Source organism: Mesoplodon densirostris, chromosome 1, assembly GCF_025265405.1.
Source record: "Mesoplodon densirostris isolate mMesDen1 chromosome 1, mMesDen1 primary haplotype, whole genome shotgun sequence".
NCBI classification, from domain to species: Eukaryota; Metazoa; Chordata; class Mammalia; order Artiodactyla; family Ziphiidae; genus Mesoplodon; species Mesoplodon densirostris.
Window position 1 is genome coordinate 40,612,876 of NC_082661.1, and position 27,607 is coordinate 40,640,482.

The following is a 27,607-nucleotide window of genomic DNA, read 5'->3' on the forward strand; positions in this document are numbered from 1 at the left end:
GTTTAGTCTCTCTCTACTTTTTCTCATAAAATTACCACCATCCCCTGCCCCCAAATCCAGGGATCCATTTGGCAAAGGAAGAAATGTCTTTACAACAATGTTTTTCAAAGAGCAAATAACAGTCTATGAATGGCTTTATGAAATCAATTTCATAGGTTGTGATAAGCTTTAAAAAAGGAACTAAAAGAGATTGGAAAATAACATAATGCATGACACATAGGGTATAGTTTGTATTGTGAACTTTTGTTTTAGGATACATATCTTGATGTGTATTAAGTTATGATGAAAAATGTATTAATTACTGTATTTCTCAGTCCAAAAAGTTTGAAAAACTCTGCCTTAGAGGGTGTGGGCAGGAGGATGGAGAGTTGTAAGGTCAAGTCTCCCATTTTGGCCATCTGAAATGGCAGGCAGTTCCTGACTTGGCAGTCTTGAGACACTCAGGTCGTTCCCTATACACAGCATTTCCTCATGTCAACCCTGAAGGTCATGTCTGTTACCCCCAGAATGACACCAGCCCTGTGGTTCTCCAGCTTTCATCCCATAGCAGGGACAAGTTGGAGACAAAAGAAATTGTCCACAGGGTTCTTCTGTTTATATCAACTAAGTCCTAATGCCCACCAGGATTTCTAACTTTACAATCTTTTTTTTTTTTTAACCTATAGAGCATTGAGATAGCACATGCAAATATGAAACCAGGCAAAATCTTTATCAATAAAGGGAATGTGGATGGTGCACAGATCAATCGAAGCCCTTCTTCTTACCTTCGGAATCCACAGTCAGAGAGAGCAAGGTGAGGGTGCAATTATCAAAATAAAATCATGTGTTTCCTTTAGGAACCAGCAACAAAATCTAAGAATAGGGTTGTTATTTGGTGGGTATGGTGAGATCCTGAAAGTGTATTAAAGCTGAAATTATTTAAAAACATGCTGATAATCTAAGACAAGCAGAAATAAAAAGAGAATGCAGAAGCACAGACCTGCCTATGCACATGTCTTCCCCCTTTGCTGGATGTGGGAGTCAGATGTGAATGTTAGAAGGACTCTGGGCTTTCAAAGAAGGCACAACTGTGGTCTCATCTTAGCTTTGTCACTTCCTAGTTGTGTAACCTTTAGAGATCCACTTAAATCTTAATTTAGGGGTTCTCTGCTTCTCATCTGGAAAATATAAAAATGTGCATAACATATATTTATTTGACTAATGAATAAGTATTTTTATTACATTATTCAGAAGAAATTATTTTAGTACAGGAGAATGTAGTATGAGAGAAGAGATAAAAGAATAAAGCAATTGGTGTGAAGAGCAAGACATAAAACTGGCATAATTGAATGGGACAACTAAGGAAGACCATTATTTTTTAATTTTTTATGGGATGAACGAGGTTTGTGGCAGAAGAGAAGTACTTGGCTACTATGGCAGAGTAAAATCATATAGCAGTTCAACTTGACCACTTGACATTTCATATTTGTCTCTATATTTTTAAAAAGATTTCAAAGGAGTTGATTTTTAGAAAATATAATCTGATTTGCCTTGAAAGGACATAAAAGAACCCTTTAAATTGTAGGTCAGGAATGATTTGGATTTTGCATATTCCCCCCTGTTTTTAAGAGATTTCACTAAAATTTAATATGAGTAGATATTTCAAAGACAAATCCTTTTTAAAAGAAATAATATATGCTATGTAATATTGCATATTTTACATAAAAATGTATATTTCATCTCCAGTTAGCTGCCCTTTTGCTCACAGTTGCAAATCATTTCTTTAGCTGAGAAATTAGATCCTGGATGCAGTTTGTAGAACTACAGAGTGTCAGGGAGCCTTGCTTACTGAGAGTCATTTTGGTTTTGGTTTTTGTGTCAGCTCCTGTTCTGTCATACATGAGGGCCAGGCTCTAACCTAGAACTCACTAAGTTTCTCTGTTTTGCTGACTAGGTATTCTTCAAATACAGACAAGGAAATGGTACTCTTGAAAATGGTAGATTTGAACGGAGACGACCTGGGTCTTATCAGGTACTCTATTTACTTAAAAAAAAAATTTCTGTTTGAATGATTTTCCTTAATTACAGGGGGGAAAAAGAGACCAGAATAGTGACAGCAGAGGCTGAGAATAAGCTGAGTGGTTGAATCATATCTGAGGTCCAGCCATGGGCCCTCAGGCAACGTTCTCAGCATCCCAGGGCTTAGTTCCTCACCTGTAAAACAGGGCTAATAAAAGGATTATGTGAATGAGGGATCTGGGTGAAGAAGTTTAGCATAGCATCTGACATATGATAGGTTCAGTAAATGCTAGTGGTTATTACTGTATCAAGATCTCATATGGTGCTGGACAATGATCTCTTGGAAATGAGAAAACAATCTGACCAACCAGCAAGTGATTATGGGTTTGAGGTTATTTACCTGTGCTTTTCTGAAAGGATTAAGTCTAATGTAGGACAATGCCAATTAGTGATAAAAGCAGAACCGAGACCACCTAACGGAGGCAGATGAGGCAAAATTACAGCTTGGCATAGATTTTAGCTCCATTTTATATGTAAGAAAACACATGAATTTTGTTTTCTTTGACAAGAAGGCATTTGCATTCATATGTGATTTTGGTTGCTGCGATTGAACTGACTCAGGAATTGTCTGGGTGGGTAACAGTCTCAGAAATCTTGACCTGTGGACTTCCAAATTGACACAGAAATGTCCTAAGGAAGCGGACGATAGTGCATAGGTTCAAGAGTCAAATGGCTTGTGTTCATTCTGGGCTCTCATTCTTAGTGGCTCTGTGACTTTGGTCAAGTTACTTAACTGCTGTGTCTCAGTTTTCATACTCTGAAATTGAGGGATAAAATGAGTCCTTAAATGTTGATAATAACTGTTCTTAAAAGTGGTAGGAGTCTGCCAGGGGATTATAAAATATCTAAGTGAAAGTTTCTATGTGAATAAAATTAAGTAAATTGAAAGTAATACGAGGTGAAGAAAGACATTGAAGACTGACCCACAGTTCAGATACTAGGGTTGGTCCTATAACTGGGTAGAGAGCAGCATGGTGGTAAGGAGATTGGGTTTTAGCATTTAGGTTTTAGATATAGGTTTTAGGACTTGAATTCCAGCCCCGGCTCTGCCCCTTACTAACCCTGTGGCCCGGGGAAAGTAATTTATCTACTTGCACCTCAAGTATTTTGTTTGAAAATGGGAATAATGATACCTCCTGGGATTGTTTGAAGATTAAATGAGATAGTGCATATAAAACTCTAGTACTATGCCTGGCATAAAAAGAGTTTAATAATTTTAGCTAAAAGGTAAGTAGTAGAATAACATTCTACCTCTTCTAAAAATGCCATTATTGGCATCTCAGAGTGCTTGAAATTCTTAGCATTGGTGTTACTTCTTTGGGGTTAAAGTGAGGTCCCTAAAAATTCCCTGATAAAATAACCTTTATTATGTGGGTTGATATAATAGGACTCATTCTTTGTTCACAGTTAATTCATATACTGATTAGTTGCCACTTAGCATTTAACTCAATAGACTTTCTAAATGTCAGCCATGCAACTGTGTGCTTGGGGTATATTATTATGAATAAAGCATAGTCCCTATCTTAGTTTTATAGGCTAGTGGGATGATCTGCGCAGGAGACAAGAGACAGACAAGTAATCATAACATAATCAGATGGTCATCAGTGCTGTCACCTGGGCATAAATAAATGCTATGGGAAATTGGAGGTGGTAGCACTGAGCTCTACCTGGGAGCATCGTGAAAGGCTTCAAAAAGGAAATGACACTGAACTGGACCTGAAGGAGCCATGGGATTTCTCATGGAGCCATGAAAAAACTGCATTGTGAGGCCAGATTATGGGCTTAGGTCAAGGAGTGGCTGAGAGATGAATCTAGAAAGGTAACCTAGCTCTTGATTTTGGATCACTTTAATGGGGAATTTGGTTAGGAGACAGGATAAGGACATGTATGTACGACTAGTTAGAGAATTCCCAATTTGTTAGGAGAAGAAATTGCCTTTTCCCTTATAGTTTCTACTTAACTCTTGGCTGAATGACGGAGACCATTCATGATTTCCTTTTTTAAAATTTTATTTTATTTTAAAATTTATTTTTAATTTTATTGGATTATAGTTGATTTACAATGTTGTGTTAGTTTCAGGTGTACAGCAAAGTGATTCTGTTGTACATATACATATATTCGTTCTTTTATTTTTTATTTCTTTAACATCTTTATTGGAGTATAGTTGCTTTTCAATGGTGTGTTAGTTTCTGCTTTATAACAAAGTGAATCAGTTATACATATACATATATCTCAATATCTCTTCCCTCTTGCGTCTCCCTCCCTCCCACTCTCCCTATCCCACCCCTCTAGGTGGTCACAAAGCATGGAGCTGATCTCCCTGTGCCATGTGGCTGCTTCCCACTAGCTATCTATTTTACATTTGGTAGTGTATATATGTCCATGCAACTCTCTCACTTTGATTTAGTTTCTGAATCATTGAAGAATGCCAAGAGGACACCAAAATGCTATTTTTGGGACCAGATTCTCTTTGCTTCCTTGCATATAACTATATAACATATCTGGAAGTCCCAGGGTCAACTGTCAAGGTTATAACAATGCTTTTCCATCTGCTGTGCTTAACAGCCTGCAATAACTTTCTGTTGTTTCTATAGCCGCCGTATATTATCCTTGATGAAATTGCCCCTGCAATTGCCTCTTGTTGCATAGGGATAATTGCTCTTTGAACACATTAAAAATGATCCAAAGCATAAAGTCAAATCTGGGCTGCTAAGTAACTCAGCCACCATATGTAGGTACCTGCTATTAGGCAGGATTCCAAGGTATGAGGAGTTTAGAAGCACAGAACCTTCGATTTGCAGAGCATGAAGATCATCAAAGTTTAAACTTCAGCTGAGGCCTAGAAAGGTGATGCGACCTGCCCAATGTCACAGCCAAGACTATTCTCTTCACCCTGAAAACCATGTTGAAGTTCATAATTTATTCCTTGCTACTTTCATTGTTGTTTTCATTTCTCCATTCAACAAGTCTCCACCAGGCACCTACTATATGTCAGGCAGTGCTTTCCAGTCCTTGGAATGATGCATTTCCAGTAAGTGGTCATAAAGTCAGGAGTCAAATACCTGTGTCTATGCTCCTTGAGCAAATCCTTTAAAATCTCTGAGACTCAGTTTCCACATTTCTCAAATGTAGATGTAACATCTCTCCACATAGAGATTATTATGCATTCATTCATTTATTAAATATTGTGGAAGATGTGTGTCATGAACAGAACTAGTACTATACAGATACACTGAGAAAAAAATTGGTGTCCTAGTTGTGGTTCTTATAGAACTTATAGTCCACTGGTGGAGACAGAAGGTAATCATATAGTCATACAAATGCATGTATAATTATAATTGGGCTAACTGCTAAGGAAGGAAGGTATGAAGAGCTATCTTCCTTAAAGAAAGGAAGGAATGGGCTTCCCTGGTGGCGCAGTGGTTGAGAGTCCGCCTGCCGATGCAGGGGACGCCGGTTCGTGCCCTGGTCCGGGAGGGTCCCATATGCCGCGGAGCGGCTGGGCCCGTGAGCCATGGCCGCTGGGCCTGCGCGTCCGGAGCCTGTGCTCCGCAACGGGAGAGGCCACAACAGTGAGAGGCCCGTACAGCAAAAAAAAAAAAAAAAAAAAAAAAAAAAGAAAGAAAGGAAGGAATGAAGAGCTATCTAACTTGACCTGGTCAGGGAGATTGGGAAAGGCTTCCCTGAGGAAGAGACAATGGAACTGAAAGCCAAAGGAAGGGTAAGAATTAACTGGCAAAATGGGGGGTAAAAAAGAACATTTAACACAGATGGGAAAACATGTGCAAAAGTCCTGTGGCCTGTTTGAGGTGCTGATAGGTCTGTGTGACTGGAGTGTGAGGACAGTGGGGCAGGGTGTTGTGAATTAAATTCAGAGGTAGAGGTTAGATGCCATGATAAAGATTTGGGTCTTTAAACAAAGGGGAATAGAAAATCACTGAAGTGTTTTCAGCTGGGGTTGGGAGTTGGGGGCTCTTGAAGGGTTAGGAAGAGTAGTGACTTGAGGGATGAAAGAATTCTGTGCATGAAACTATTCCATAATCCATCAAGTCCTCTACAATTGTAAGGCCAACATTTGCCTCAGTTGATCTGTCTATAAGGAAAATATTTCTTTTTGACTGATACTACTGTATGCAAAAACAGTAAATGATTTTTCTCCAGACGTGGAGAATATGTTTGGGATGTTCTGTATTAAAATATAAGCTGTGTGGCAGTCACAAAATTCACTTTGGGAGATTCTGGAAGGCACCTCAAAGAAGGAGTCTGTGGAGTGGAGTTCTGGGAGATCCTGATGTAGTAAGATGCTATGGAACGAAGAAACGATGAAGGGAGAAACAAAACAGGTTTCAAATATCTGTACCAAGAGAAAAATCACAGGGGTGGGCAGATAGTCTGAATGGCGGCTCTGGGAGTGGCAGCTGGGAACACTGACTCATTTCCTCAAGTGGTGCAGCCGGACAGGCTCTGTCTCACTTCTCTTCCCTTCTCCTATCTTTTCCCGTCTGCCAAGTTTCCTTTCTCAAGTTTGTAGGAGTGGCATGGACCCTCCTTTTTGTTTTTCTCACCTCATTACCCCTTTAGGAGTCAGTATGGCACGGCTCCTATTTGTCAGAGGTGGAAGGAAGGTCTGAGCAGGTTTTTGAATGATTTCTCTATTGTCTTCTGTTTTACACATTGCAAATCCTTTTATTTTTACAGAAATGGGTTATCCTTTCAAGGCACATTTTCAGAAGACAACAAGGGGCAGTGATTTGTGCAACCTATTTGAATAATTTATGTACACACTTAGAAAAACCCGATTTATGAAATTAATTCATTTGAATGATACTGACTTATGGAAGTCAGTTTGAGGGGTGTGTGTGTTTATAAATCTTCTCTATGATTTCTGACTATGACTTCTTGAATTATAATTTCTAACTGTTTATTCTCTATGGCTCTCTGTTCTCCCCCCTGCATTCTCTTCTCCGTGTACTTAACCCAACGCCGCCGAGAGGAAATGTGGAAACCTCAGTGACTGCCTTTCACCAGCCATTCTTGTTTTTTAACATCTTTATTGGAGTATAATTGCTTTACAATGGTGTGTTAGTTTCTGCTTTATAACAAAGTGAATCAGTTATACATATACATATGTCCCCATATCTCTTCCCTTTTGCATCTCCCTCCCTCCCACCCTCCCTATCCCAACCCTCTAGGTGCTCACAAAGCACCGAGCTGATCTCCCTGTGCCATGTGGCTGCTTCCCACTAGCTATCTATTTTACGTTTGGTAGTGTATATATGTCCATGCCACTCTCTCGCTTTGTCCCAGCTTACCCTTCCCCCTCCCCATATCCTCAAGTCCATTCTCTAGTAGGTCTGTGTCTTTATTCTTGTCTTACCCCTAGGTTCTTCATGACATTTTTTTTTCTTAAATTCCATATATATGTGTTAGCATACGGTATTTGTCTTTCTCTTTCTGACTTACTTCACTGTCATACAGAGTGAAGTAAGTCAGAAAGAGAAACACCAGCCATTCTTGACCTCTTCTCTTTTCTCCATCTCATCATCATGTCTTTATAAATACCTTCTCCATTAGCCTTTGCTCTGGTTTGTGAAGCCCCGCTCTGTTTCTACATCCTGAATTTCTCTTTGAAGCTTGATGCTGTCTTCTTGCTCCAACTTTCCTACCAGCTTATTTGTGCTCTCCCTTTTCAGTGAAGTGTAGGCCTTGGTTACATAGTGAGTTTTCATTCTGTGTCAAAGTCCATCCCCATATAAAGTGAAGATGCTTAATAAGGGCTTTCTGATGACGAGGGTGATGAGAGTTGACTGATAGGAGAGATTAATCATACTTGTTAACTTAAATTGTCCCAAGTTTAGAAACCAAAGCTGTAAAAGCCAGCTGTCATAACTGGCAGAAGACATTGGACTTACTTTCCAAAGTCAACCATGGTTAATATTCAGGAACATTTTCTTCTGCCCATTTTCCTATGTGGAATGTATGATAAGAAATAAACATGACTAAAAGGTCATTCTTTCAAGGTAGATGCTCTCTTAGTTTCATATACTATGGGTACTACAAGCCTTAAAATACTATAAAAAATATTAACAATGTTATCTCCATGTATCTCAAGTGTTTTTTTATTTGTTTTTGTAGTGATTCTCTTTATACCTAATAATAATTTTTTTCTCTCAAAAATCTATGTATTTTCAGTTAATATAGCTAACTCAGCTCTCTGTAGGTTAGAATATGCCGTGTATATTTTTTCTATCATTTTCTTTCAACTTTTATTTGTTCTTACATTTTAGAGGTGTCTGTTATGAATATCATATAGCTTTATTTATTTGTTTTTTACTCGGATAATCTTCATCTTTTAATGAGTGAATTTAGTTTATTTTTATGAATTATGATTATTATATATCTGGACTTGTCTATATCTCTTCACTTTCCTATTTATCTCACTTTTTCAGTGCTTTTTATTCTTTTTGGGATTGATAGACTAAAAAAAATCTTTAAATGGAAAATTATAGTTTCCAAAGATGTGGCAACAATAGCTCTTATCTTATGTATTCTATACAAACTGACCTTGCCAGTCCCCTTCAAGAGTGGAGATTTTTCCAGCCCCTGAAACTTGGCCAGCCCCAGGACCACTTTGATCAAAAAGATGAGAGAAGTGACACTATGCCAGGGCTGGCAATGTTGTTTTTTAATAGACTTTAATCTTTAGAGCAGTTTTAGATTCACAGCAAAATTAAAGTACAGAGATTTCCCATATACACCTGCCCCCAAACATGCACAGCCTCCCTCATTATTAACACCTCCCACCAGAGTGGTACATTTGTTACCATCCATGAACCTATGTTGACAGGTCATTTTCTCCCAGAGTCCATAATTTACATTAGAGTTCACTCTTGGTGTTGTACAGTGGTTTTTAAAAAATCTTCCTTTTGTTCATGTATTTCCTAAAATTTCTAAGGTTAACAAAAATAAAAATTTAAAATCATCTGGCAATCCTGGGCCTCAATAACTTCTAATATTTTGTTATATAGCCTTTCAGACCTTTACCTAATCATGTCTATTTTTCTTTATTTTTTGAAAATGACACTTTATTGTATATACATTTTGGCAACTTTTTCATTTAGAATTACCTTATGAATATCTTTCAGTGCTATGTAGTATTTTTTGTTTTTATTTTATTATTTTTTTAACATCTTTATTGGAGTATAATTGTTTTACAATGGTGTGTTAGTTTCTGCTTTATAAAAAAGTGAATCAGCTATACATATACACATATCCCCATATCTCGTCCATCTTGCATCTCCCTCCCTATCCCACCCCTCTAGGTGGTCACAAAGCACTGAGCTGATCTCCCTGTGCTATGCAGCTGCTTCCCACTAGCTATCTATTTTACATTTGGTAGTATATATAAGTCCATACCACTCACTGACTTCGTCCCAGCTTACCCTTCCCCCTCCCTGCATCCTCAAGTCCATTCTCTACATCTGTGTCTTTATTCCTGTCCCACCCCTACCTAGGTTCTTCAGAACAATTTTTTTTTAGATTCCATATATATGTGTTAGCATATGGTATTTGTTTTTCTCTTTCTGACTTAATTCATTCTGTATGACAGACTCTAGGTCCATCCACCTCACTACAAATAACTCAATTTCATTTCTTTTTATGGCTGAGTATAGACTTTCTCCAAAGAAGATATACAGGTTGCCAAAAAACACATGAAAGAATGCTCAACATCATTAATCATTAGGGAAATGCAAATCAAAACTACAATGAGGTATCACCTCACACTGGTCAGAATGGCCATCATCAAAAAATCTACAAACAATAAATGCTGGAGAGGCTGTGGAGAAGAGGGAACCCTCTTGCACTGTTGGTGGGAATGTAAATTGATACAGCCACTATGGAGAAGAGTATGGAGGTTCCTTAAAAAACTGAAAACAGAACTACTATATGACCCAGCAATCCCACTACTGTGCATATACCCTGAGAAAACTATAATTCAAAGAGTCATGTACCAAAATGTTCATTGCAGCTCTATTTACAATAGCCAGGACATGGAAGCAACCTAAGTGTCCACTGACAGATGAATGGATAAAGAAGATGTGGCACATATATACAGGGGAATATTACTCAGCCATTAAAAGAAATGTAGTATTTTTTAAATCACCATTTTAAAATTGTTGTATAGTGTTCCATTATATGTATGATAATGTACCAAACAAATCACCAATCATTTGACATTTCAGTTTATAGCTTTTTCTATCATAAATTACACTGTGATAAGCCTTCATGAACAGATATCTTGTATATATTGCCAATGATTTCCCTAAGCTAAATTCCTAGAAGTGGGGTTGCTGAGCCAATAGAGGAATATTAATTATTACAGCTTTTCTCATAATTTGCCAAATGGTCCTCTGGAAAACTTGCTGGTTTGCACTGCTTCTACCCAAGCATGAATGGAGCATTGTTTCCTTGCTCTTGCCAATTTTGGTATTAAAATGCTTTACAAATGTTGTTAAGTAATAGACCCAAAAAAGCCAAATCATTCTTGTTTTCCTTTCAATTTCTTCAGTTCCTGGGTATTTAGGCTGAATTAAAAAAATATATTCTTATTGGCTACTTCTTGTTTTACTTTTGTTGATTGCTTAATCTTACTATTTGGGATGCAAGAATTTTGATTGCAGTAACTTAATGAACTTAATGGAATCCACCCAAACCAGATATCTCTCCAGTAACATTGAGAGGGTATTTTTGGTTTTTTTTCATCTAGGACTTTTGTAGATAACAAAATGAGTAGTTGAGAATGGACATCTCTTCTCTTGAGCAGAGATGGTAGAAAGATTCTCCAGGATGCTGGCCACCAAGTTTACCTGTAACTTTAGAAGGGGTCCTCTGGCTACAGCTCATTGTCCTTTAGTCTGAGCAGTCTGGTCTGGAGTCATTGCTTCTGCTTGTTTCAAATTCAGGTTGCCCTTTGGATAAAATTCAGGGCCTAATAACCCTTACAATATAACACGATGAAACACCCTTTGCTTTTCTTTTCCCAATAGTCTGTAGTGGGGTGAGGCCAGGAGGATGGTAAGGCAGGTGAAAAAGTGGTGTGTTAATTCGGTGTGTGTTAAGAGGTGTTCGTTCATTAATGCTAGGGGATGCAATAGACCATGAAATTCCAGTGGCTTAACACATTAAAGATTTTAGTGTGCACATTTCCCACTCATGCAAAGTCTAATCAAAATTGGGTCGTCCTTCTTCACATATGTTATTGGTCAGGTTCATTTGCCCCACCCTGCCAGAGGGACTGGGAAAGAGAGGACACGTTGGTATTTTGTAAGCCCTCAAGTCTCTGCCACAAGAGGGCAGCGTTTCCTCATTTAATTATTTAAAGCTCATATTATATGGGGTGAATATATGTGTGTTGAATACACACATGCACACACATCATATATTTTAATATTGTGTTTACCTTATGTAACACACATATACACAGGGCTTTGGATATCTTTTTCCCTTATAGTCATCATCACCACCAGCTGCAGCCATATCAAAATCAGCATCAACATCATCATAGTGATGATTTATTCCATTCTTAGCACAAACCAGTCTTTGTGCTAAGCACTTCAGATGTTTTTGTTCCTTTAATTGTCAAATGCCGTGAGGTAGATAATACTATTATCATTATGTTACAGATATGAATACTGAGTTTCAAATAGGTTAAGTAACTTGTGTCTGATTCCAGAACTCTTAGCCACTAAGACATATGGCCTCTACATTAGTTTCTTAGGGTTTCCATAACAAAGCACTACAGAGTGGCTGGCTTAAAACAGCAGAAATTTAATCTCTCACAGGTCGAGAGGCCAGAAGTCTGAAATCAGGGTGTTGGCAGGCTTGGTTCCTTCTGGATGCTCTGAAGGAAAATCAGTTCCATGCCTTCCTCTTAGATTCTGGTGGCTGCCAGCAATCCTTGGCTTGTAGATACATCACTCTGATCTCTGTCTTCATTTTCACATTGCCTACATCTCTATCTCTGGGTGTCTCTCTGTCCCTTTCCTCTTGTTATGAGGACACTAGTCACTGGATTTTAGACCCAACCTAAGCCAGTATCATTTCACTTGATCTTTATCTTGTTTACACTCTAAAGACTATGTCTAGGGCTTCCCTGGTGGCGCAGTGATTGAGAATCTGCCTGCTAATGCAGGGGACAGGGGTTCGAGCCCTGGTCTGGGAGGATCTCACATGTTGTGGAGCAAGTAGGCCCATGAACCACAACTACTGAGCCTGCGTGTATGGAGCCTGCGCTCCGCAATAAGAGAGGCCACAATAGTGAGAGGCCCGTGCACCGCGATGAAGAGTGGCCCCCGCTTGCCATAAATAGAGAAAGCCCTCGCACAGAAACGAAGACCCAACATAGCAAAAATAAATTAATTAATAAACTACTACCCCCAACATCTTCTTTAAAAAAAAAAAAAAAAGACTATGTCTAAATAAGGTCCCATTCTGAGGTTCTGGTAGATGTGAATTTTGGGGGGGAAACTATTGAATCCACTACAGCATCTTCTATTGTATTTGTCCAAAGGGCTCCCATGTTATTACACATCTTCATGAACACTACCTTTGGATGGAGGTACAATATTCTCTTCCTCTATTGGTGGGCACTTAGGTTGGAGATAGTCACACCTAGCACATAGGACTTTGTGCACAGCACACAAAGGCACTCCCTTCTCTGGGCTGACTAAGGTGCTTTGCTCGGGGAGCTGAGAGGTGGCTGGATTTCAGCCTCCACTTACCCCTTTGCCAGTCACCTTTTTGCAGAGCATGACCTCCATATAAACAGGGCGGCTCAGGTCTGAGAGAATGGAACCTGGGATGGGTTGTTACTGTTTTAGAATATTTAAGAAGCTCAATTCTGCATTTGGCTTTTCTGCTTCAGAATAGGAAGTACACAATGTCTGAATTGAAAGAGACACTAGAAAATGTCTCAGTTACATAGGAGAGAATAATTATACTATTCTGTATTAATTCGCTGTTTATTGATTCACAAAGCATAGTTGAAATCTATTTTTCAGTCTTAGGAAACAGGGATCTAGCAATTTTAACTAATTTTGCTCCTTATAATGATAAGATCTCAAATCTCTTCACTTTCCTCAGCACCTTGATTGCATCATGCTGACTCAAGTAGAGCCCTGCCCTAACTGTGACCTGATCATTATTTAAAAAAGTTTATTATCAAAGACATAGTCATCCTTTTATGTCTATATTCTAACTTCTTTTGAAACTACCTAAACCTTTCTTCCTCTCTCTTGAACTTTGCTTTGATGAATACTTTTTGACCAGATAAAATAAACTGTAAGTAAGCATTCTTAAATTAAAATGACCACTTTTCTGCCTATCTTTATAAATATTCATCTCTTATCAAAGTACTTTGGTTGCTGTGACAAGCCTGATATTTTTATAGCATATAGTTTAAAGGGCAGAGAAGGAAAAACAATATCGTCTTATTCTGAAATGCAAATAACTTTTTTGAATACATTTTTTTCAGTTTTGTAAAGAAAAAATTCAATTAATTTTCTATGGCCTAAAATAAATGAAAATAAATAAATAAGAATTCAAGCCTATAGTCTAATTATAGACCAAAATTCTTAGCATTTGCTTTCTCCCAGATATTATTGTGGTTCCTTGATGGTAGAGAACACACTTGATTCCTCTCTATGTTCCTTGGGGTTTAACATAAGGCCAGCCACACACTTGGTTACTAATACATTCATATTGATTGAATGAATGGAGCAACCTCCATCTCTCCTCGCCTTCATCCATTCTGCTCTGGTCATGCTGACTATCCAGTCTCTGAACACACTGCACTCCTTCCCATCTCCATACTTTTGCTACGAATGTCTTTTCTCCAGTCATCCCCTTGCCAAGTTCCTACTCATCGTTTTTGTTTTTTTTTAAATAGATCTTTATTGGAGTATAATTGCTTCACAATACTGTGTTAGCTTCTGTTGTACAACTAAGTGAAAGAGCCATATGTATACATATATCCCCATGTCCCCTCCCTCTTGACTTACTCATCTTTTAAGACCCAGCTCAAATGTCACATCGTCTGTGAAGCATTTTTCAAGGGTGAGATGATGCCTCGTGCATCTCTGTGTCCCCAGTGTCTGGCACAGAGTCAGAGTTAACTAAATGTATATTGAATGAGCGATTGAATGAACAGAAGGGACAGAGCCTGCATCCCATAGCAGATAAGAACATGGACTTATGGTCTGACAAACCTGGATTCATAGTCCTGCTTCTTGACTTACAACTCTGTGACCTCGGTCATGTTACTTCATCAGTCTGAGCCTTTGTTCCCTTGGTTTGAAATGAGGATAAGGAAAGCATCTGACTCAAATGGTTCTTGTGAGAATAAAATGAGAACGTATATATAAAGTTTTTCACCCAATAAGTACTAAATGATAGTCTAACATTGATAGAATTGTTCTGTGGGTTTCCTTTGATTGCACTGGAGAGGTTGCATCTGGCTGACCTCAGTGTGATCATGTTGGAAATATTTTGGTTGGAGAGCCTTGGAACTCTCATGGCCACCACCTCATTTTCCTTCCAAACTAAATGGAATAAAACTACAAAAAAGCAGATTTCAACTGACTGGAAAATACTAGTTGACTAGAATATCCCTTGGCACTTGAGTCTTAGGAGAAAGACAAAAACCACAAAAAAGAAATGAATATAAGGGTTTTTAAACATACAGAAACCTTGCAAGTAACTTCTAGGGAATGGCCTTAGAACTGCCTTCAATCCAAACTTCTGTACCTTTGCATAGTGGCAAATACACACCTTGGGGGCTGAATGCAGCCTATAGACTGGTGATTTGGTCTAACACTATTAAAAAAAAATTGAAATGGATGAAGGCAGTCAAAAAGTACTACAAACTTCCACTTATAAGTACTAGGGATATAATGTACAACATGAAAAATATAATCAGTACTGCTATATATTATATATGAAAGCTCTTGAGTAAATCTTAAGAGTTCTTATCACAAAATTTTTTTTCTTTAATTTTGTATCTGTATGAGATGATGGATGTTCACTAAACGTATTGTGATAATCATTTCATGATGTACATAAGTCAAATCACGCTGTACACCTTAAACTTACACAGTGCTGTACGTCAGTTATCTCAATAAAATTGGAAGGAAAAAGTTTTCAATGGATGTCAGCATAACAAAAAACAATTATGGAAAATTTCAAATATATGCCAGTTTAGAGTGATTAGTCTAATGAATCTCCATGGAACAATTATCCAGCTTCAATAATTAGCAATCCTCTGCCATTCTGTTTCATCCCTCCTTTCCTTTTTGTTTGTTTGTTTTGCTAGAATATTTAAAAGCAAAAATACCACATATCATTTTATTCATGAATATTTCAGTGTGTATCTCTACCAGATAAAAACTTAGACAAATATAACTACAGTCCATTATCACAATCAATAAAATTAAAAATAATTTCTTAATATGATCTAAAACCTAGTCTGTGTTCAGTTTTCCCTGATTGTATCAACAGTCTTTTCCCAGTTGTTTTGAGCCAGAATCCAAACACAGTCCACAAACTACATTTGTTGGCTTTGTGTCTTAAGTCTCTTAACTTGTAACCATTCTTCTCCTTGGTTTCCATGCCATTTACTTCTTTATTTTTTTTTAATTTTTATTTCTTTTTTGCGGTACGCGGGCCTCTCACTGTTGTGGTCTCTCCCGTTGCGGAGCACAGGCTCCGGACGTGCAGGCTCAGCGGCCATGGCTCACAGGCCTAGCCGCTCTGCGGCATGTGGGATCTTCCCAGACCGGGGCACGAACCCGTGTCCCCTGCATCAGCAGGCGGACTCTCAACCACTGGGCCACCAGGGAAGCCCATGCCATTTACTTCTTTAAATAGAATTTTTAAATTGATACACTTTCCCAAAACCATGGATTTGTGGAAGATCTGGCAGCACTGGTTTATGCTCCCATCAGGCAGCATTTGGCCACATCCCAGTAGAGGCTGTGGTCCTTAGACTATGCAAGTGCCTCCCCAATTCACAGTCCCTATTGTACCAACCAGCTTAACTCCTATGTTGCCTACCCAACCCCTGTGGGTGTTGTGCTGGCCACTTCTGACCTACATATACATTTGTTGGGTAACGAGAACTGAATACTGAATGATGACTTGAAGCCCCAAAACATCCCTAGTCATTAAGTCAATGTTCAGTTTTGTGTACCATATTACTTAGGTAGAAATGTTTTAAAAGCTTTCAGCGAAGAAAAATCAACAAAAGATTTTTAAAAATCCTAAATTAGCTTGAAAATTTATTGATTGGCATCTCTCTTTTCTTGAGTATTCTTGCAAATCTGCTTTACAGCCTTCTATCCTGTAAACACCCTTTCACCTGTGTCGAGGTTTGATCCTACAAAGGCCACCAAACAAGGTGTCACAAGACCCAAACTTTAGCCTTGGTCCTCTATGACAAGTAGGCTTCCATATTGCTTCTCCGAGACACCTTGTGGGGCGCAGGTAATACCAGCCTCTTTTTCAGGGTTGTTGTGAAATTCAAATGAGGTAACAGATGTGAAATTAACTTGTGAACTCTATAGCTCTACACTTAAACAAGGTATTACTCTGCATAAGGATATACTGAATTATGCATAACATCCTCTTTCACACCCCTGTGCATTTACTCTGCTGTTCTTTCTCTCTGGAGTGCGTTTAAGAATTAATTGTTAGTCATCTGTGGTCCTCAAACACTTTATGCCTCCATATTTATAATATTTGTCACACTTTATCAAAGCCATTTGTTTACATCTTTGTCTTCTGCAAGATTCTAGAGTAAATTGCAATTTATTCAGCGCTCGGCACACAGCTGACTCTCAGTAAATGTCTACTGAATTGGATAGGATTGATTTGAATAATTATTATGTGTGTACCTGTCTTGAAGGATAAAGTCTATGTTGATACAATTCTTTAGGTATATCACCTGGTAACTAACCAGTATTGGCTCTTGTTAAAAGCTTATGATGGGGCCTCCCTGGTGGCGCAGTGGTTGAGAGTCCGCCTGCCGATGCAGGGGATACGGGTTCGTGCCCCGGTCTGGGAGGATCCCATATGCCGCAGAGCGGCTGGGCCTGTGAGCCATGGCCGCTGGGCCTGCGCATCCGGAGCCTGTGCTCCGCAACGGGAGAGGCCACAACAGTGAGAGGCCCGCATACCGCAAAAAAAAAAAAAAAAAAAAAAAAAAAAAAGCTTATGATGAAGATGACAATGATGAAATATTTTTAATTTAAGTAAGTGGTCAGACTTCTTGAGTATATTATTAGTAATTTAAGTTTCATTAACAATGAAAGAACCTAAATGTTTTGATAGAATGCCTATCATCAAAAGAATTTTTTTTTTTTTTTTTTTTTTTACAGCTGGAGAAAACTTAAGCTCCCAGTCATCATTTTTCACCCCAGTTATCTAGTTCTCTTCATTAACCTAGGGCTTCCTGTTCTTTTACAGCTGGTTTGCCATCCACCCAGTCAGCATGAACAATAGCAATCATCTTGTAAATAGTGACAATGTGGGCTATGCTTCTTACCTTTTTGAGCAAGAGAAGAACAAAGGATATCTACCTGGAGAGGTGAGAATTTATGTCATGGAAAGCTTCATCTTACTTCATTGAGTATCATCATTCATTCAATGTTCAGAATAGCTGATTCAAATCTTCAGAGGAAAGTGTCATCATGGATGCCACATACTGACATGCTTGGATAGAAAGAATTCTCCATCTTCCCTAAGAAAAATTTTAAATGACTGTTAGCTTTGTGTCAAATACTACTGATGTGATGACTTCATAAAGTTACAATTAGTTGGATAAGGAAGGGCAAATTAATATATAATAATTTTTGCCATATATAATTTTTGATTAACTTGGAAATACGATAAACTGTGTTGTGTTTATATCTCTTGTTTTCAGAGATATAGTATTATTAAGCACCTTCTTAATGGTATAGGAATCTGAATGAGAACAGGGAATGAGTTTTTTTTTGTGGTCCAGACTTCCTTCTTAATTTCCTTTCAAGGAATTTCTACTTTCCTGCAATATGGCCTAAGTCAGAGACAACCCTAATCCATTAGAGCTGTCTTTGTAACTTTGAAATGCAGTGAGTGATGGGATCAGAGTTGGGGGTGTCCAGGAACCCAGTCCATGTACTCCAGGAAACTCGTCAGCTTTGTGTAAATTACCGACTGCAGATATTTGGCGAGGAAGGACCCTGCTCTGCTTGACCCCCAGCATCTAACCCCTAATTGCAGAAGAATATATGATGGGATGAGAACCCCAGGCCCTTGCCTAGAATAAGTGTTCTGTTACAAAGATATTGTGTTGGCCAAAAAGTTCGTTCAGGTTTTTCTGTGCGATGTTATGGGAATATTAGCCCATGAACATCTGATCTGATTTTTTAGCTCCTTTGTTGACAAATCTCTATTTTTTTAAATTTTAGCCTGTGCTTTAGGGAAAAGAAAGGAGTTTCCCATTATCTTTTTAGTATAAAAAAAGACACATAATCTCCTATACTTGATTATCTCTTTCCCTAAGAAAATTTAAGAATTTAAGGTAGAATGGTAGTCCAGTTGGTTGAGGTTAAGGTCTTGCCCTACTCTAAAAGGTTTTGTGTTGTTATTTCAGGTTGAAGAGATAGAGAAAATATACACAGAGGGCACGTCTGGGTGGTGGAGGCTATATTTAGGTTCAGTTGTACAACAGAAAAATCCGGATTGGCTCTTCACTTTTTAAGCCAATAGGCTATTTGTTTTTAAAGGGAAAATGGATATCTGAGCTCCAGGTACAACACCAGACACTAGACTGATTGGTCAGCATTTTATAACTCGTTGCACACTGTATTTCTTGTCAAAATGTTGCTGTTTGAGACACAAATTTGAAACTCTCCTACTTGAAATAGCTTTATTGATAACTGGAATATCACGAGTAATAACACGTATGCTGAGAGCAATGTGAGCCTTTTCAGAAATAAAAAATTCTCTCAGAATATTGTACATCCTCCTTTTGTCATATGCAAATGATTTTGAATAGTTCACCAGAGTGGGTTGAATGTTTGCCTTTTTAATGAACTCATTGTGGTAAATAAGAAAGAATAGGCCTTTTTCACCTTCGGAGATGGCCCACACTCTGTCTGTGGAGCGTGTTTCTCTCTAAATAAATCCACTTCTTACCTATCACTTTGTCTCTCACTGAATTCTTTCTGCGATGAGACATCAAGAACCTGAGCTTCATTAAGTCCTGAAACCAGTTGTTCTACAGCAACTGAGACCCCCACTCAGGTGGAGGATGGCGACTACCTGCTGAGCACAAGCACTTGACCCCAGACTGTTTGGAACCAGAAAGTTGATGATTAAGATTCCTAAAACACCACACTGTTACTTCACAACATATCCGTGAGAAGAAAGTCATGAATCCTGCAGCCTTCACCCACAAATATTGCCTTTAAAAATGCTCCCCTGAAAGCCATTGGGGAGTGTGGGTCTTTTGAGCATGAGCTGCCTGTTCTCCTTTCTTGTCCCTGAAATTAAAAAAAAAGAAAAAAGAAAGAATAAACGGCAACTGGACGTTTCTTTTGGCAGGGACCGTATGTAGCAGCTTTTGCTTCATCGAACCTGGGAGATGTGTCCTCCAATATTCTTGGCCCGCATTGCATCAACACGGGAGAGTCTTGTGAGAATGCCAATAGCACTTGTCCCATTGGTGGGGTAGGTAATGATGACATGAAATCTGTTTTTGCATCTCAAGTACATTTTATGTTTAACTATTCAACATTCATGTACAATTATGTTCTCCTCAAGTATACTCTGGCCTACTTACTGCTAGCACCCACTAAATTTTGATTGGGTAAAATTGTAGTTTTCCATTTGATTGTTAATTTTTTTGAATGGTAAGACAATTTAGTACATGTCAGAGATTAAATATCCTTCCCCAAAATTGGACAGCCTGAAACATTTTTCCTTGGCATTTCTGAAGCCACAATTTAGTACAAAAACTACCTGCCTGAGACATTTCTCAGTGATTATAAAGTCTATAGGGTTTTCTAAAAATACAAGGTCAAAATTCTTTTTCCTTTCTTATATATTACAAACAAACAAAACAATCTTGGTGTAAAAACTCAAACCACATGGGACGCATAAAGAGCAGTAAAAAGTGAAAGCCCCTGTTCACCTCCTTCCCCTCTACCCTCTCCCTTTCCCCAAAGTTACCACTCTCACACCTCTTCATATGTCTGTGTTCATGAACAACATTCTATAACTTATTGATTTTTTTATTGATATAGGATTTGAGTTTTCTACCTAATTTGTCTTAAAAAAATCTCTTTATGACTATATACAATTCTATGTGATAAGTTTTAAAGGTAGCAAGTAAGGCTGTCCTCCCATCTTCATTTAGATTTTTGCAACTTTGACATGAGCAGCAGATTCTAGCTTCTGGGTTCTTATTCTTTGTGTTTATAGAGTATTTCACCTGCCATATTGCTTTTATTAAACACTATTTCTGGGCTATTTATTTTATCTCAGTCAACCCCACTCAATGAGAAATATAGTTTTAACAATTATACTTTTCCATTGTATATTACTATTTTTATATAGAAAGTCTTCATACACCAGAAACTAACATAACACTGTAAATCAACTATACTTCAATGAAAAAGAGTCTTTGTTACCGTTCACTTCCAAAATTTTTACACATCATTAATTCACATTAGATTTGAGGATTACTTGTTAAATTCCAAAATTCCAAAATGAGTTTGTTCTTTTTATTCAAAGCACCTCTAATATACTCTACACATTGCTCAAATACTCTCAATCACATTTCTACCCACAGTGCATGAGTGACACTTTCCCCAAACTCTCTCCTGCAGCAGGTTTGTCAATCTTTCAGTTTTTTCCAGCACAAATGTGAAGAGTTCTCTCTTTGTAGTTTAAATTTATATTCAATTATTCATTAAGATTGAACCTATTATAACGTTGAATGGCCATTTACATTTACATTTTGTGTGTGTGAATTACCTATTTCATCTGTATCCATGGTGTTATCCATTAGGATGCTTTTTTTTTTTTTTTGCTTTTATTTTTCTCCAGCTTTATTGGGATATGTTGACATCCAACACTGTCTAAGTTTAAGGTATACAATGTGATGATTTTTACTACAAATAAGAGAATACCCAACTCAATATGAATTAATCAAAATGTATTAATAAGGGTATTTTTTTCTTGCTGACTTTTTAAAGCTCCTAATACATTAAAGTCTTAGTTTGTCATAAACTGTGCAAACTCATCCCTCAACACCCCATTTATCAGTTATCTTTCAGTCTTCCTTATGTTTTTCCTCCCGATATGGGTGTTTAAAATGTTTAAACTGTCAAACTGTGTTCCATATAATTTTTAGAAGGGCCTTTCACATCGTTAGACTTTAGAATATATTCATCCATATTTTCTTTTAATACATTTTGGGTGCCATTTATAATATTTAAGTATCCGATCATTCACAAATTTTTCTGGTTTAAGAAGTAAAATATAGAGCCAGATGTATTTACTGATTTTTTTCCAGAGGGTCAGCTAGTTGTTCCAATATAATTTTAACTGAGTTTCAATTGAAGGCAATCATGAGCAAGTGCCATAGGCAGGAACAAGCAAAGAGAAAGATGTGCAGAAAATGGAAAGTCCTGGCTTTAGGTAATAGCTCAGATATTAGCTACCTGTATAATCTTCAGTAAATCTAACCCACCTGAGCCTCAGTTTCCTTATTTTTAAAAGTAAGTTTCTAGAATAGATGTTTTCTAGCAAGATTCATTGCTCTAATTCCGTGAATGATTTTGGTTCTCATAATCTGTAAATTAAGAGAACACCTGAAAAGAAATGCTGGAATGTGGCTTAAAAAAAATCTATTTGCTTAGATTCACTTGTCATTTTCCATTCCTTAAAAGAATCGCTTATTTCACTAAGAACACATCTTGTGTCATTTTGTTCCAGCCTAGCATGTGCATTGCTATGGGACCTGGGCAGGATATGCTTGACAGCACACAAATCATAGGACGGATAATATATGAGAAAGCAAAGGTAAGCTGTGGGCCCGCTTCTTTCATCTTCATTCAAAACTATGCTTTAAAATCCACTGACATTGTTCATCAGGAAGTCCGTAATTATAAGGAAGACAGCAGGAGCCTAAGCTGCACCAAGGAGTCTGGAAGACTGAATGCTGTTTATTGTCAACCAGGAAGGTTGTTTTCACAAACCACACAGGAACCTCTCTGACTGCTTGTGTCTGGCTTCTTACGGGAAGTACATTTAAAAGCAAGTAATCAGGAAACATTCTCTTTCAGCCAGAATGCTTGCTTCAGGCGGTGGATGATAGATTGTAAAGTTTTCAATTCATGTGGTTTGACCAGATATAATCAGACTGACCCAAATTCTCAGAAGTCTCTCAGGCCTTGGCCTGCCAAGTCACCTGACCATTTCTTTCTTTAAAAATTTTTTTTTAATTAATTAATTTTTGTCTGCTTTAGGTCTACGTTGCTGCGCGCAGGCTTTCTTTAGTTGCAGCGAGCGGGGGCTACTCTTCGTTGCGTTGCGCGGGGTTCTCACTGCGGTGGCTTCTCTTGTGAAGCACAGACTCTAGGCGTGCGGGCTTCAGTAGTTGTGGCACACGGGCTCAGTAGTTGTGGCTCGCGGGCTCTAGAGTGCAGGCTCAGTAGTTGTGGAGCATGGGCTTAGTTGCTCCGTGGCATGTGGGATCTTCCCGGACCAGGGCTCGAACCCGTGTCCCCTGCATTAGCAGGCGGATTCTTAACCACTGCACCACCAGGGAAGCCCTACCATTTCTTAACTTTTCCTTCGGTGACAAGATAAAGCTGAGTGGCACCACTGCCAATTCTTGCAATTTGGATTCAAATTAGTCCCTGGTCTTTTTTGATATGGAAAGATCATCCATCTTACATTTTCTTTTTAAAAGATTTTTTGATGAAGAGAGAATCTGGTCTCCAGTGAGCTTACTACAAGTTACTCTACCCTCCTTCCTCTTCTAAATTTTATCTTCCATTTTGCTTACATATTTTGTATCAGCTCCTATGGAGACATTTCTGATGGAAAAGACAAAAGATAGCTTTGAGCCGAGCCATCTCTGACAAAGATAGTTAAACCTCTTCCTTTTTATAGCTTACCCCTACCTTTAGTGAGCATGGGCTTGAGAGAGGGTGTGTGTGTAAATATTTTGTCTCAATGGTTCTAAAATGTTTCAGGAGCAATTAAGGAAGAACAAAAACACCTTAAAAACATCAGACACCAGCCAACCTAATAGCTGCAGTTTCTTTTTAATTACTGTGGTATTATCAGTGGATTGTTCTAAATTAACAGATTCTATTTAGGGTGTGCACCCCTGACACAATTTGGCGTCAGAAATTTTGTTACCATTCTGAGCCCAGTCGACATAGAGGTTTGTCCCACATTCTGGATTCTCTTCTCAGCAAGGCACAACTACCCTCTTAATGAGGAGACACAGGCTGCAGCTAGTGTTACTGACAACTTGAGCGTTCCCATGTGGCTGTGGAAACTGACATGGCAATAGAGTAGAAATGAGTTAGGTGTCAGGCAAAGGCATTGGTGCTGAAGCAGGGTTTGCCTCTACTGTATGATACAGATCAATACAAACAAACCTTCCTAAATATATTTTGACTCACATTGCCCATAAGATTAAAAAAGCATCAATTGACCATACTGGAAAAAAAAAAGAACATCCAAAGGTGAACAGTGGGTGGGGGAACAGATGCAGATGAAGTGGGTCCTGAAGACTTTCAAGCCCCCCTTTGGCACCAGCCCTGCCAGAGGACTCAAGGGCTGTGAGAGGGAAAACTCCGTGAGAATCCCCATGGATGCACTCTTGTTCTGGCAAAGAAGGTAATTTGGCCCACCTACTCCTAACCTTAAATTTTCTTGACTGTCTTTCTAGTGAGATTGGAGCGTTTGTACCATAGCCTGCATCACTGGAATTTCATATTTGTGGGAAAAAGACACAGATCAATGTTCTCAGGGCCTTCAAGTTTCTGGGAAGCTACAGGGAAAGAGTCTTTCAGTCAAGTTTTGTTTTGCTGTCTGATTAGACAGAGCATGCGCATCTCTCCTGACTGAAAGACTCTTTTCCAAATTGGCACTTCTTAGGTATGGTTGCTGGTATTCATTTTAACTTTTTTGCTTTTAATGGTAAGGCTGTGTGTGTTTTCTAGGAACTGTATGCCTCCGCCTCTCAGGAGGTAACTGGGCCACTGGCTTCGGCTCATCAGTGGGTGAATATGACGGACGTCACCGTCTGGCTCAATTCTACACACACAGTAAGTGTCACTGAGTCACACTGATTATGCCACAAGGGTAAAGCTCTGGGCTGATCTCATTACTGAAGTTCAACTTCTGTTTCTTTTTTTAAGTTTCATTTTTGTTTTGTTTTTTAAAATTTTTCCTTTAGGCAAAAACATGTAAACCAGCCTTGGGCTACAGTTTTGCAGCTGGCACGATTGATGGATTTGGAACCGTCAATTTTACGCAGGGTGAGGTGCAGTTTGATGTGATTTATGGTTCCAGGTTCTGAACTTCAGGGTTCTGTTCCCTAACAGGGTTTAATGTAACCAATACATTTACTATTTTTATTTTTTAAATTTGCGAGTATGCAGGCTTTCCAGGTTTGTACATGATTTCCCAGGGGTAGGTATCTTTCATAATTTAGCTTTCCACTGATTCAAATAGAATCAGAGATTCTCTTTGCATTTCAATCTATGAAAGAATAGTATTAAATTGGGCTGGAGCTGGGGTGGAGTTGGAGTGGTGCAGAACGGGAGTGTCATTGTAACTTCGACAGTATGAGTTGGCCCTTCCATCTGGTTGTTAGTGTCTCTTTCCCAGATTCCTTTATTGGAGCCCAGATTCCTCAGAACAGAAGCTTTTAGGAACCTAAAGCATGTGGTCCTGGGTCTTCTTCCTGTGCATATTTCCATGAATTTATAACGGATTATTATAGGTTTTATACTTTTATCCTGATTCTCACTGTGATAACATGCACTGGCAAGTAGAGAAAGCTAAAAAAAATGGAAGAGTATCACCTACAGGCAATATTTTGGCTTATTTAATTCTTGTCTTTTATATATATATATATTTTGGAACCATTAGTTAAATTAATAAATACAGTTGTAATGTGATATAGTTGGCATCATCTTTCCTGGTAATATTTCATCTAGTTTGGTCTAATGTTCTAAAATAAATAATTTTTAACAGGTTTATTGAGATATAATTCACAAAACATAAAATTCACCCACTTAAAGTGTATAATTCAGTGGTTTTTTGGTATATTCACAGATACATGCAATCATCACCACAGTCAACTTTAGAACATTTTCATCACCTCAGAAAGAAACCCTGTACTCTTTAGCTATTACAACACAGTCCCCATCTCTCCCAGACCTAAGCAACCACTAATCTCTCTATCTCTATATTTTCCTGTTCTGGACATTTCATATAAATGGAATTGTAAAAAGAAATGTGGCTTTTTGCATTGGCTTCTTTCACTTAGCATCATGTTTTCAAGGTTCATCCCAGTTGTAACATGGATTAGTATTTCAGTACTTTTTTTTTTAATTGTTTTATTGAAGTATAGTTGATTTCAATGTTGTGTTAATTTCTGCTGTACAGCAAAGTGATTCATTTATACATATCATACATTCTTTTTCATATTCTTTTCCATTGTGATTTATTACAGGATATTGAATATAGTTCCATGTGCTATACAGTAGGACTTTGTTGTTTATCCATTCTCTGTATAATAGTTTGCATCTGCTAATCCCAAATTCCCAGTCCATCCCTCCCCCACCTCCCTCCCCTTTGCAACCACAAATTTTGTTCTCTATGTCTGTGAGTCTGTTTTTGTTTTGTAGATAAGTTCATTTATGTTATATTATGACTGAATAATATTCCATTGTATGGTTTTACCAGATTTTGTTTATGCATTCCTCAGTTGATGGACATTTGGGTTGTTCCACTTTTGGACTATTAGGAATAATGCTGCTATAAATATTCATGTCCAGGCTTTTGTGTGAGCATATGATTTCATCCCTCCTCTTTGGTATATCCTTAGAAGTGGAATTGCTGGATCATATGATAACTCTATGTTTAATCATTTGAGGAACTACCAGACTCTTTCCAAATTGTTTCACAATTTTACATTCTCATCAGTAGTTCTGAAGGTTCTGATTTTTCTACATCCTCACCAATACTTCTTTTTATCTTCCTTTTTGATTCTAGCTACCCCCTGGGTGTGGAGTGGTATCTCATTATGGTTTTGATTTGCATTTCCCTGAAGATTAGTGATACTGAAAATCTTTTCATGTTTATTGGCCATTTGTGTTTCTTCCTTGGAGAAATGTCTGCTCATATATTTTTCTTATTTTTAAATTGGGCTACTTATCTTCTCATTACTGAGTTGAAAGAGTTCCTTATGGGTCCCATATATGCTCTGGGGATGCCCGCTAGCTGGGCTGCTTGGGTCCTTCTGTTGTGGTGGGCTGACTACTGTGGGTGGTCTCGTAGGCTTGGCTCCACCACCCACCCCGGGTCTGGTTGGATGCCAGGCCCTGCCTTGTGCAGAGGCTGCTGACCATTGCTTGGTAGGGCTGGGTCATGAGGCAGCTGGCTGCAGACCCACAGGTGGCCCCTGGGCTACTGCTAGCTCACTGGTGGACAGAGCTGGAGTCAAGGAGATCCTGGGCTGGTGTCTTCCCACTGGTGGGTGAAGCTAGGTCCTGGGGCTAGTGCCAGCCCACTGGCAGGAAGAGCTGAGTCCTGGGGTCTGGCTACAGGGCCCAGGGTCCCAGAGCTGGTGTCAGACTGCTGGTGGGTGAGGCTGATTCTTGCCATGGCTGGCTGCAAGGTCCAGGATGTCCTAAAGCTTGTGTTGGCTTGCTGGTGGGCAGGGTCGGAGCCCAGCTAGTCCCAGAGCTGGTGCTGGTCTGCTGATGGGTGGGCTGAGTCTGCAGGCTGCAGGGGTACCATTGTCCTGAGTCTGGTGTCTGCCTCACTGGTGTGTGTGGGGCCTGATCCTGCATCCTCTAGCGGGCAGGGTTGTGTCCAAGGGTGGCTGTGGGTTCAGGGGGGGCCTTAAGGCACCTTGTCTACTGGTGGGTGGGACTGTGTCCCCACCCAGTTAGTTACTTGGCTTGAAATGTCCTAGTACTGGTGCCTGTGGGTTGGTGGGCACGGGCACAGCTGGGTCCTGGAGCTAATAAGCTAGAGGGAGGATCCAAAATAGTATGTGGTAGAATGAACTCCTAAAAATGGCTGCCACCAGTGTCTGTGGGCTCCAATTGATCCCTGTCTCTCTGGGAGACTCTCCAAGATTAGCAGGTAGGTCTAAGCCAGGCTCCTTTCAAATTATTGTTTCTGAGCTAGGTCTCGGAGCATGTGAGATTTTTGTGTGCACGCTTTATTAGCAGAATCTCCATTTCCCACA

General features: G+C 38.8%; 1 protein-coding gene across 1 annotated transcript in view; it reads left to right on the top strand.

Annotated features, from left to right (window-relative positions):
- The window catches only part of ASAH2 (N-acylsphingosine amidohydrolase 2), a 70,536-nt gene that overhangs the window by 14,038 nt on the left and 28,891 nt on the right, over positions 1-27,607 (top strand). The window contains exons 5-11 of the mRNA XM_060116944.1: positions 666-793; positions 1,934-2,011; positions 17,578-17,698; positions 19,699-19,824; positions 22,096-22,182; positions 24,342-24,446; positions 24,578-24,659. Coding sequence (XP_059972927.1) covers positions 666-793; positions 1,934-2,011; positions 17,578-17,698; positions 19,699-19,824; positions 22,096-22,182; positions 24,342-24,446; positions 24,578-24,659 — 727 coding nt within the window. The remainder of the gene's footprint in view (positions 1-665; positions 794-1,933; positions 2,012-17,577; positions 17,699-19,698; positions 19,825-22,095; positions 22,183-24,341; positions 24,447-24,577; positions 24,660-27,607) is intronic.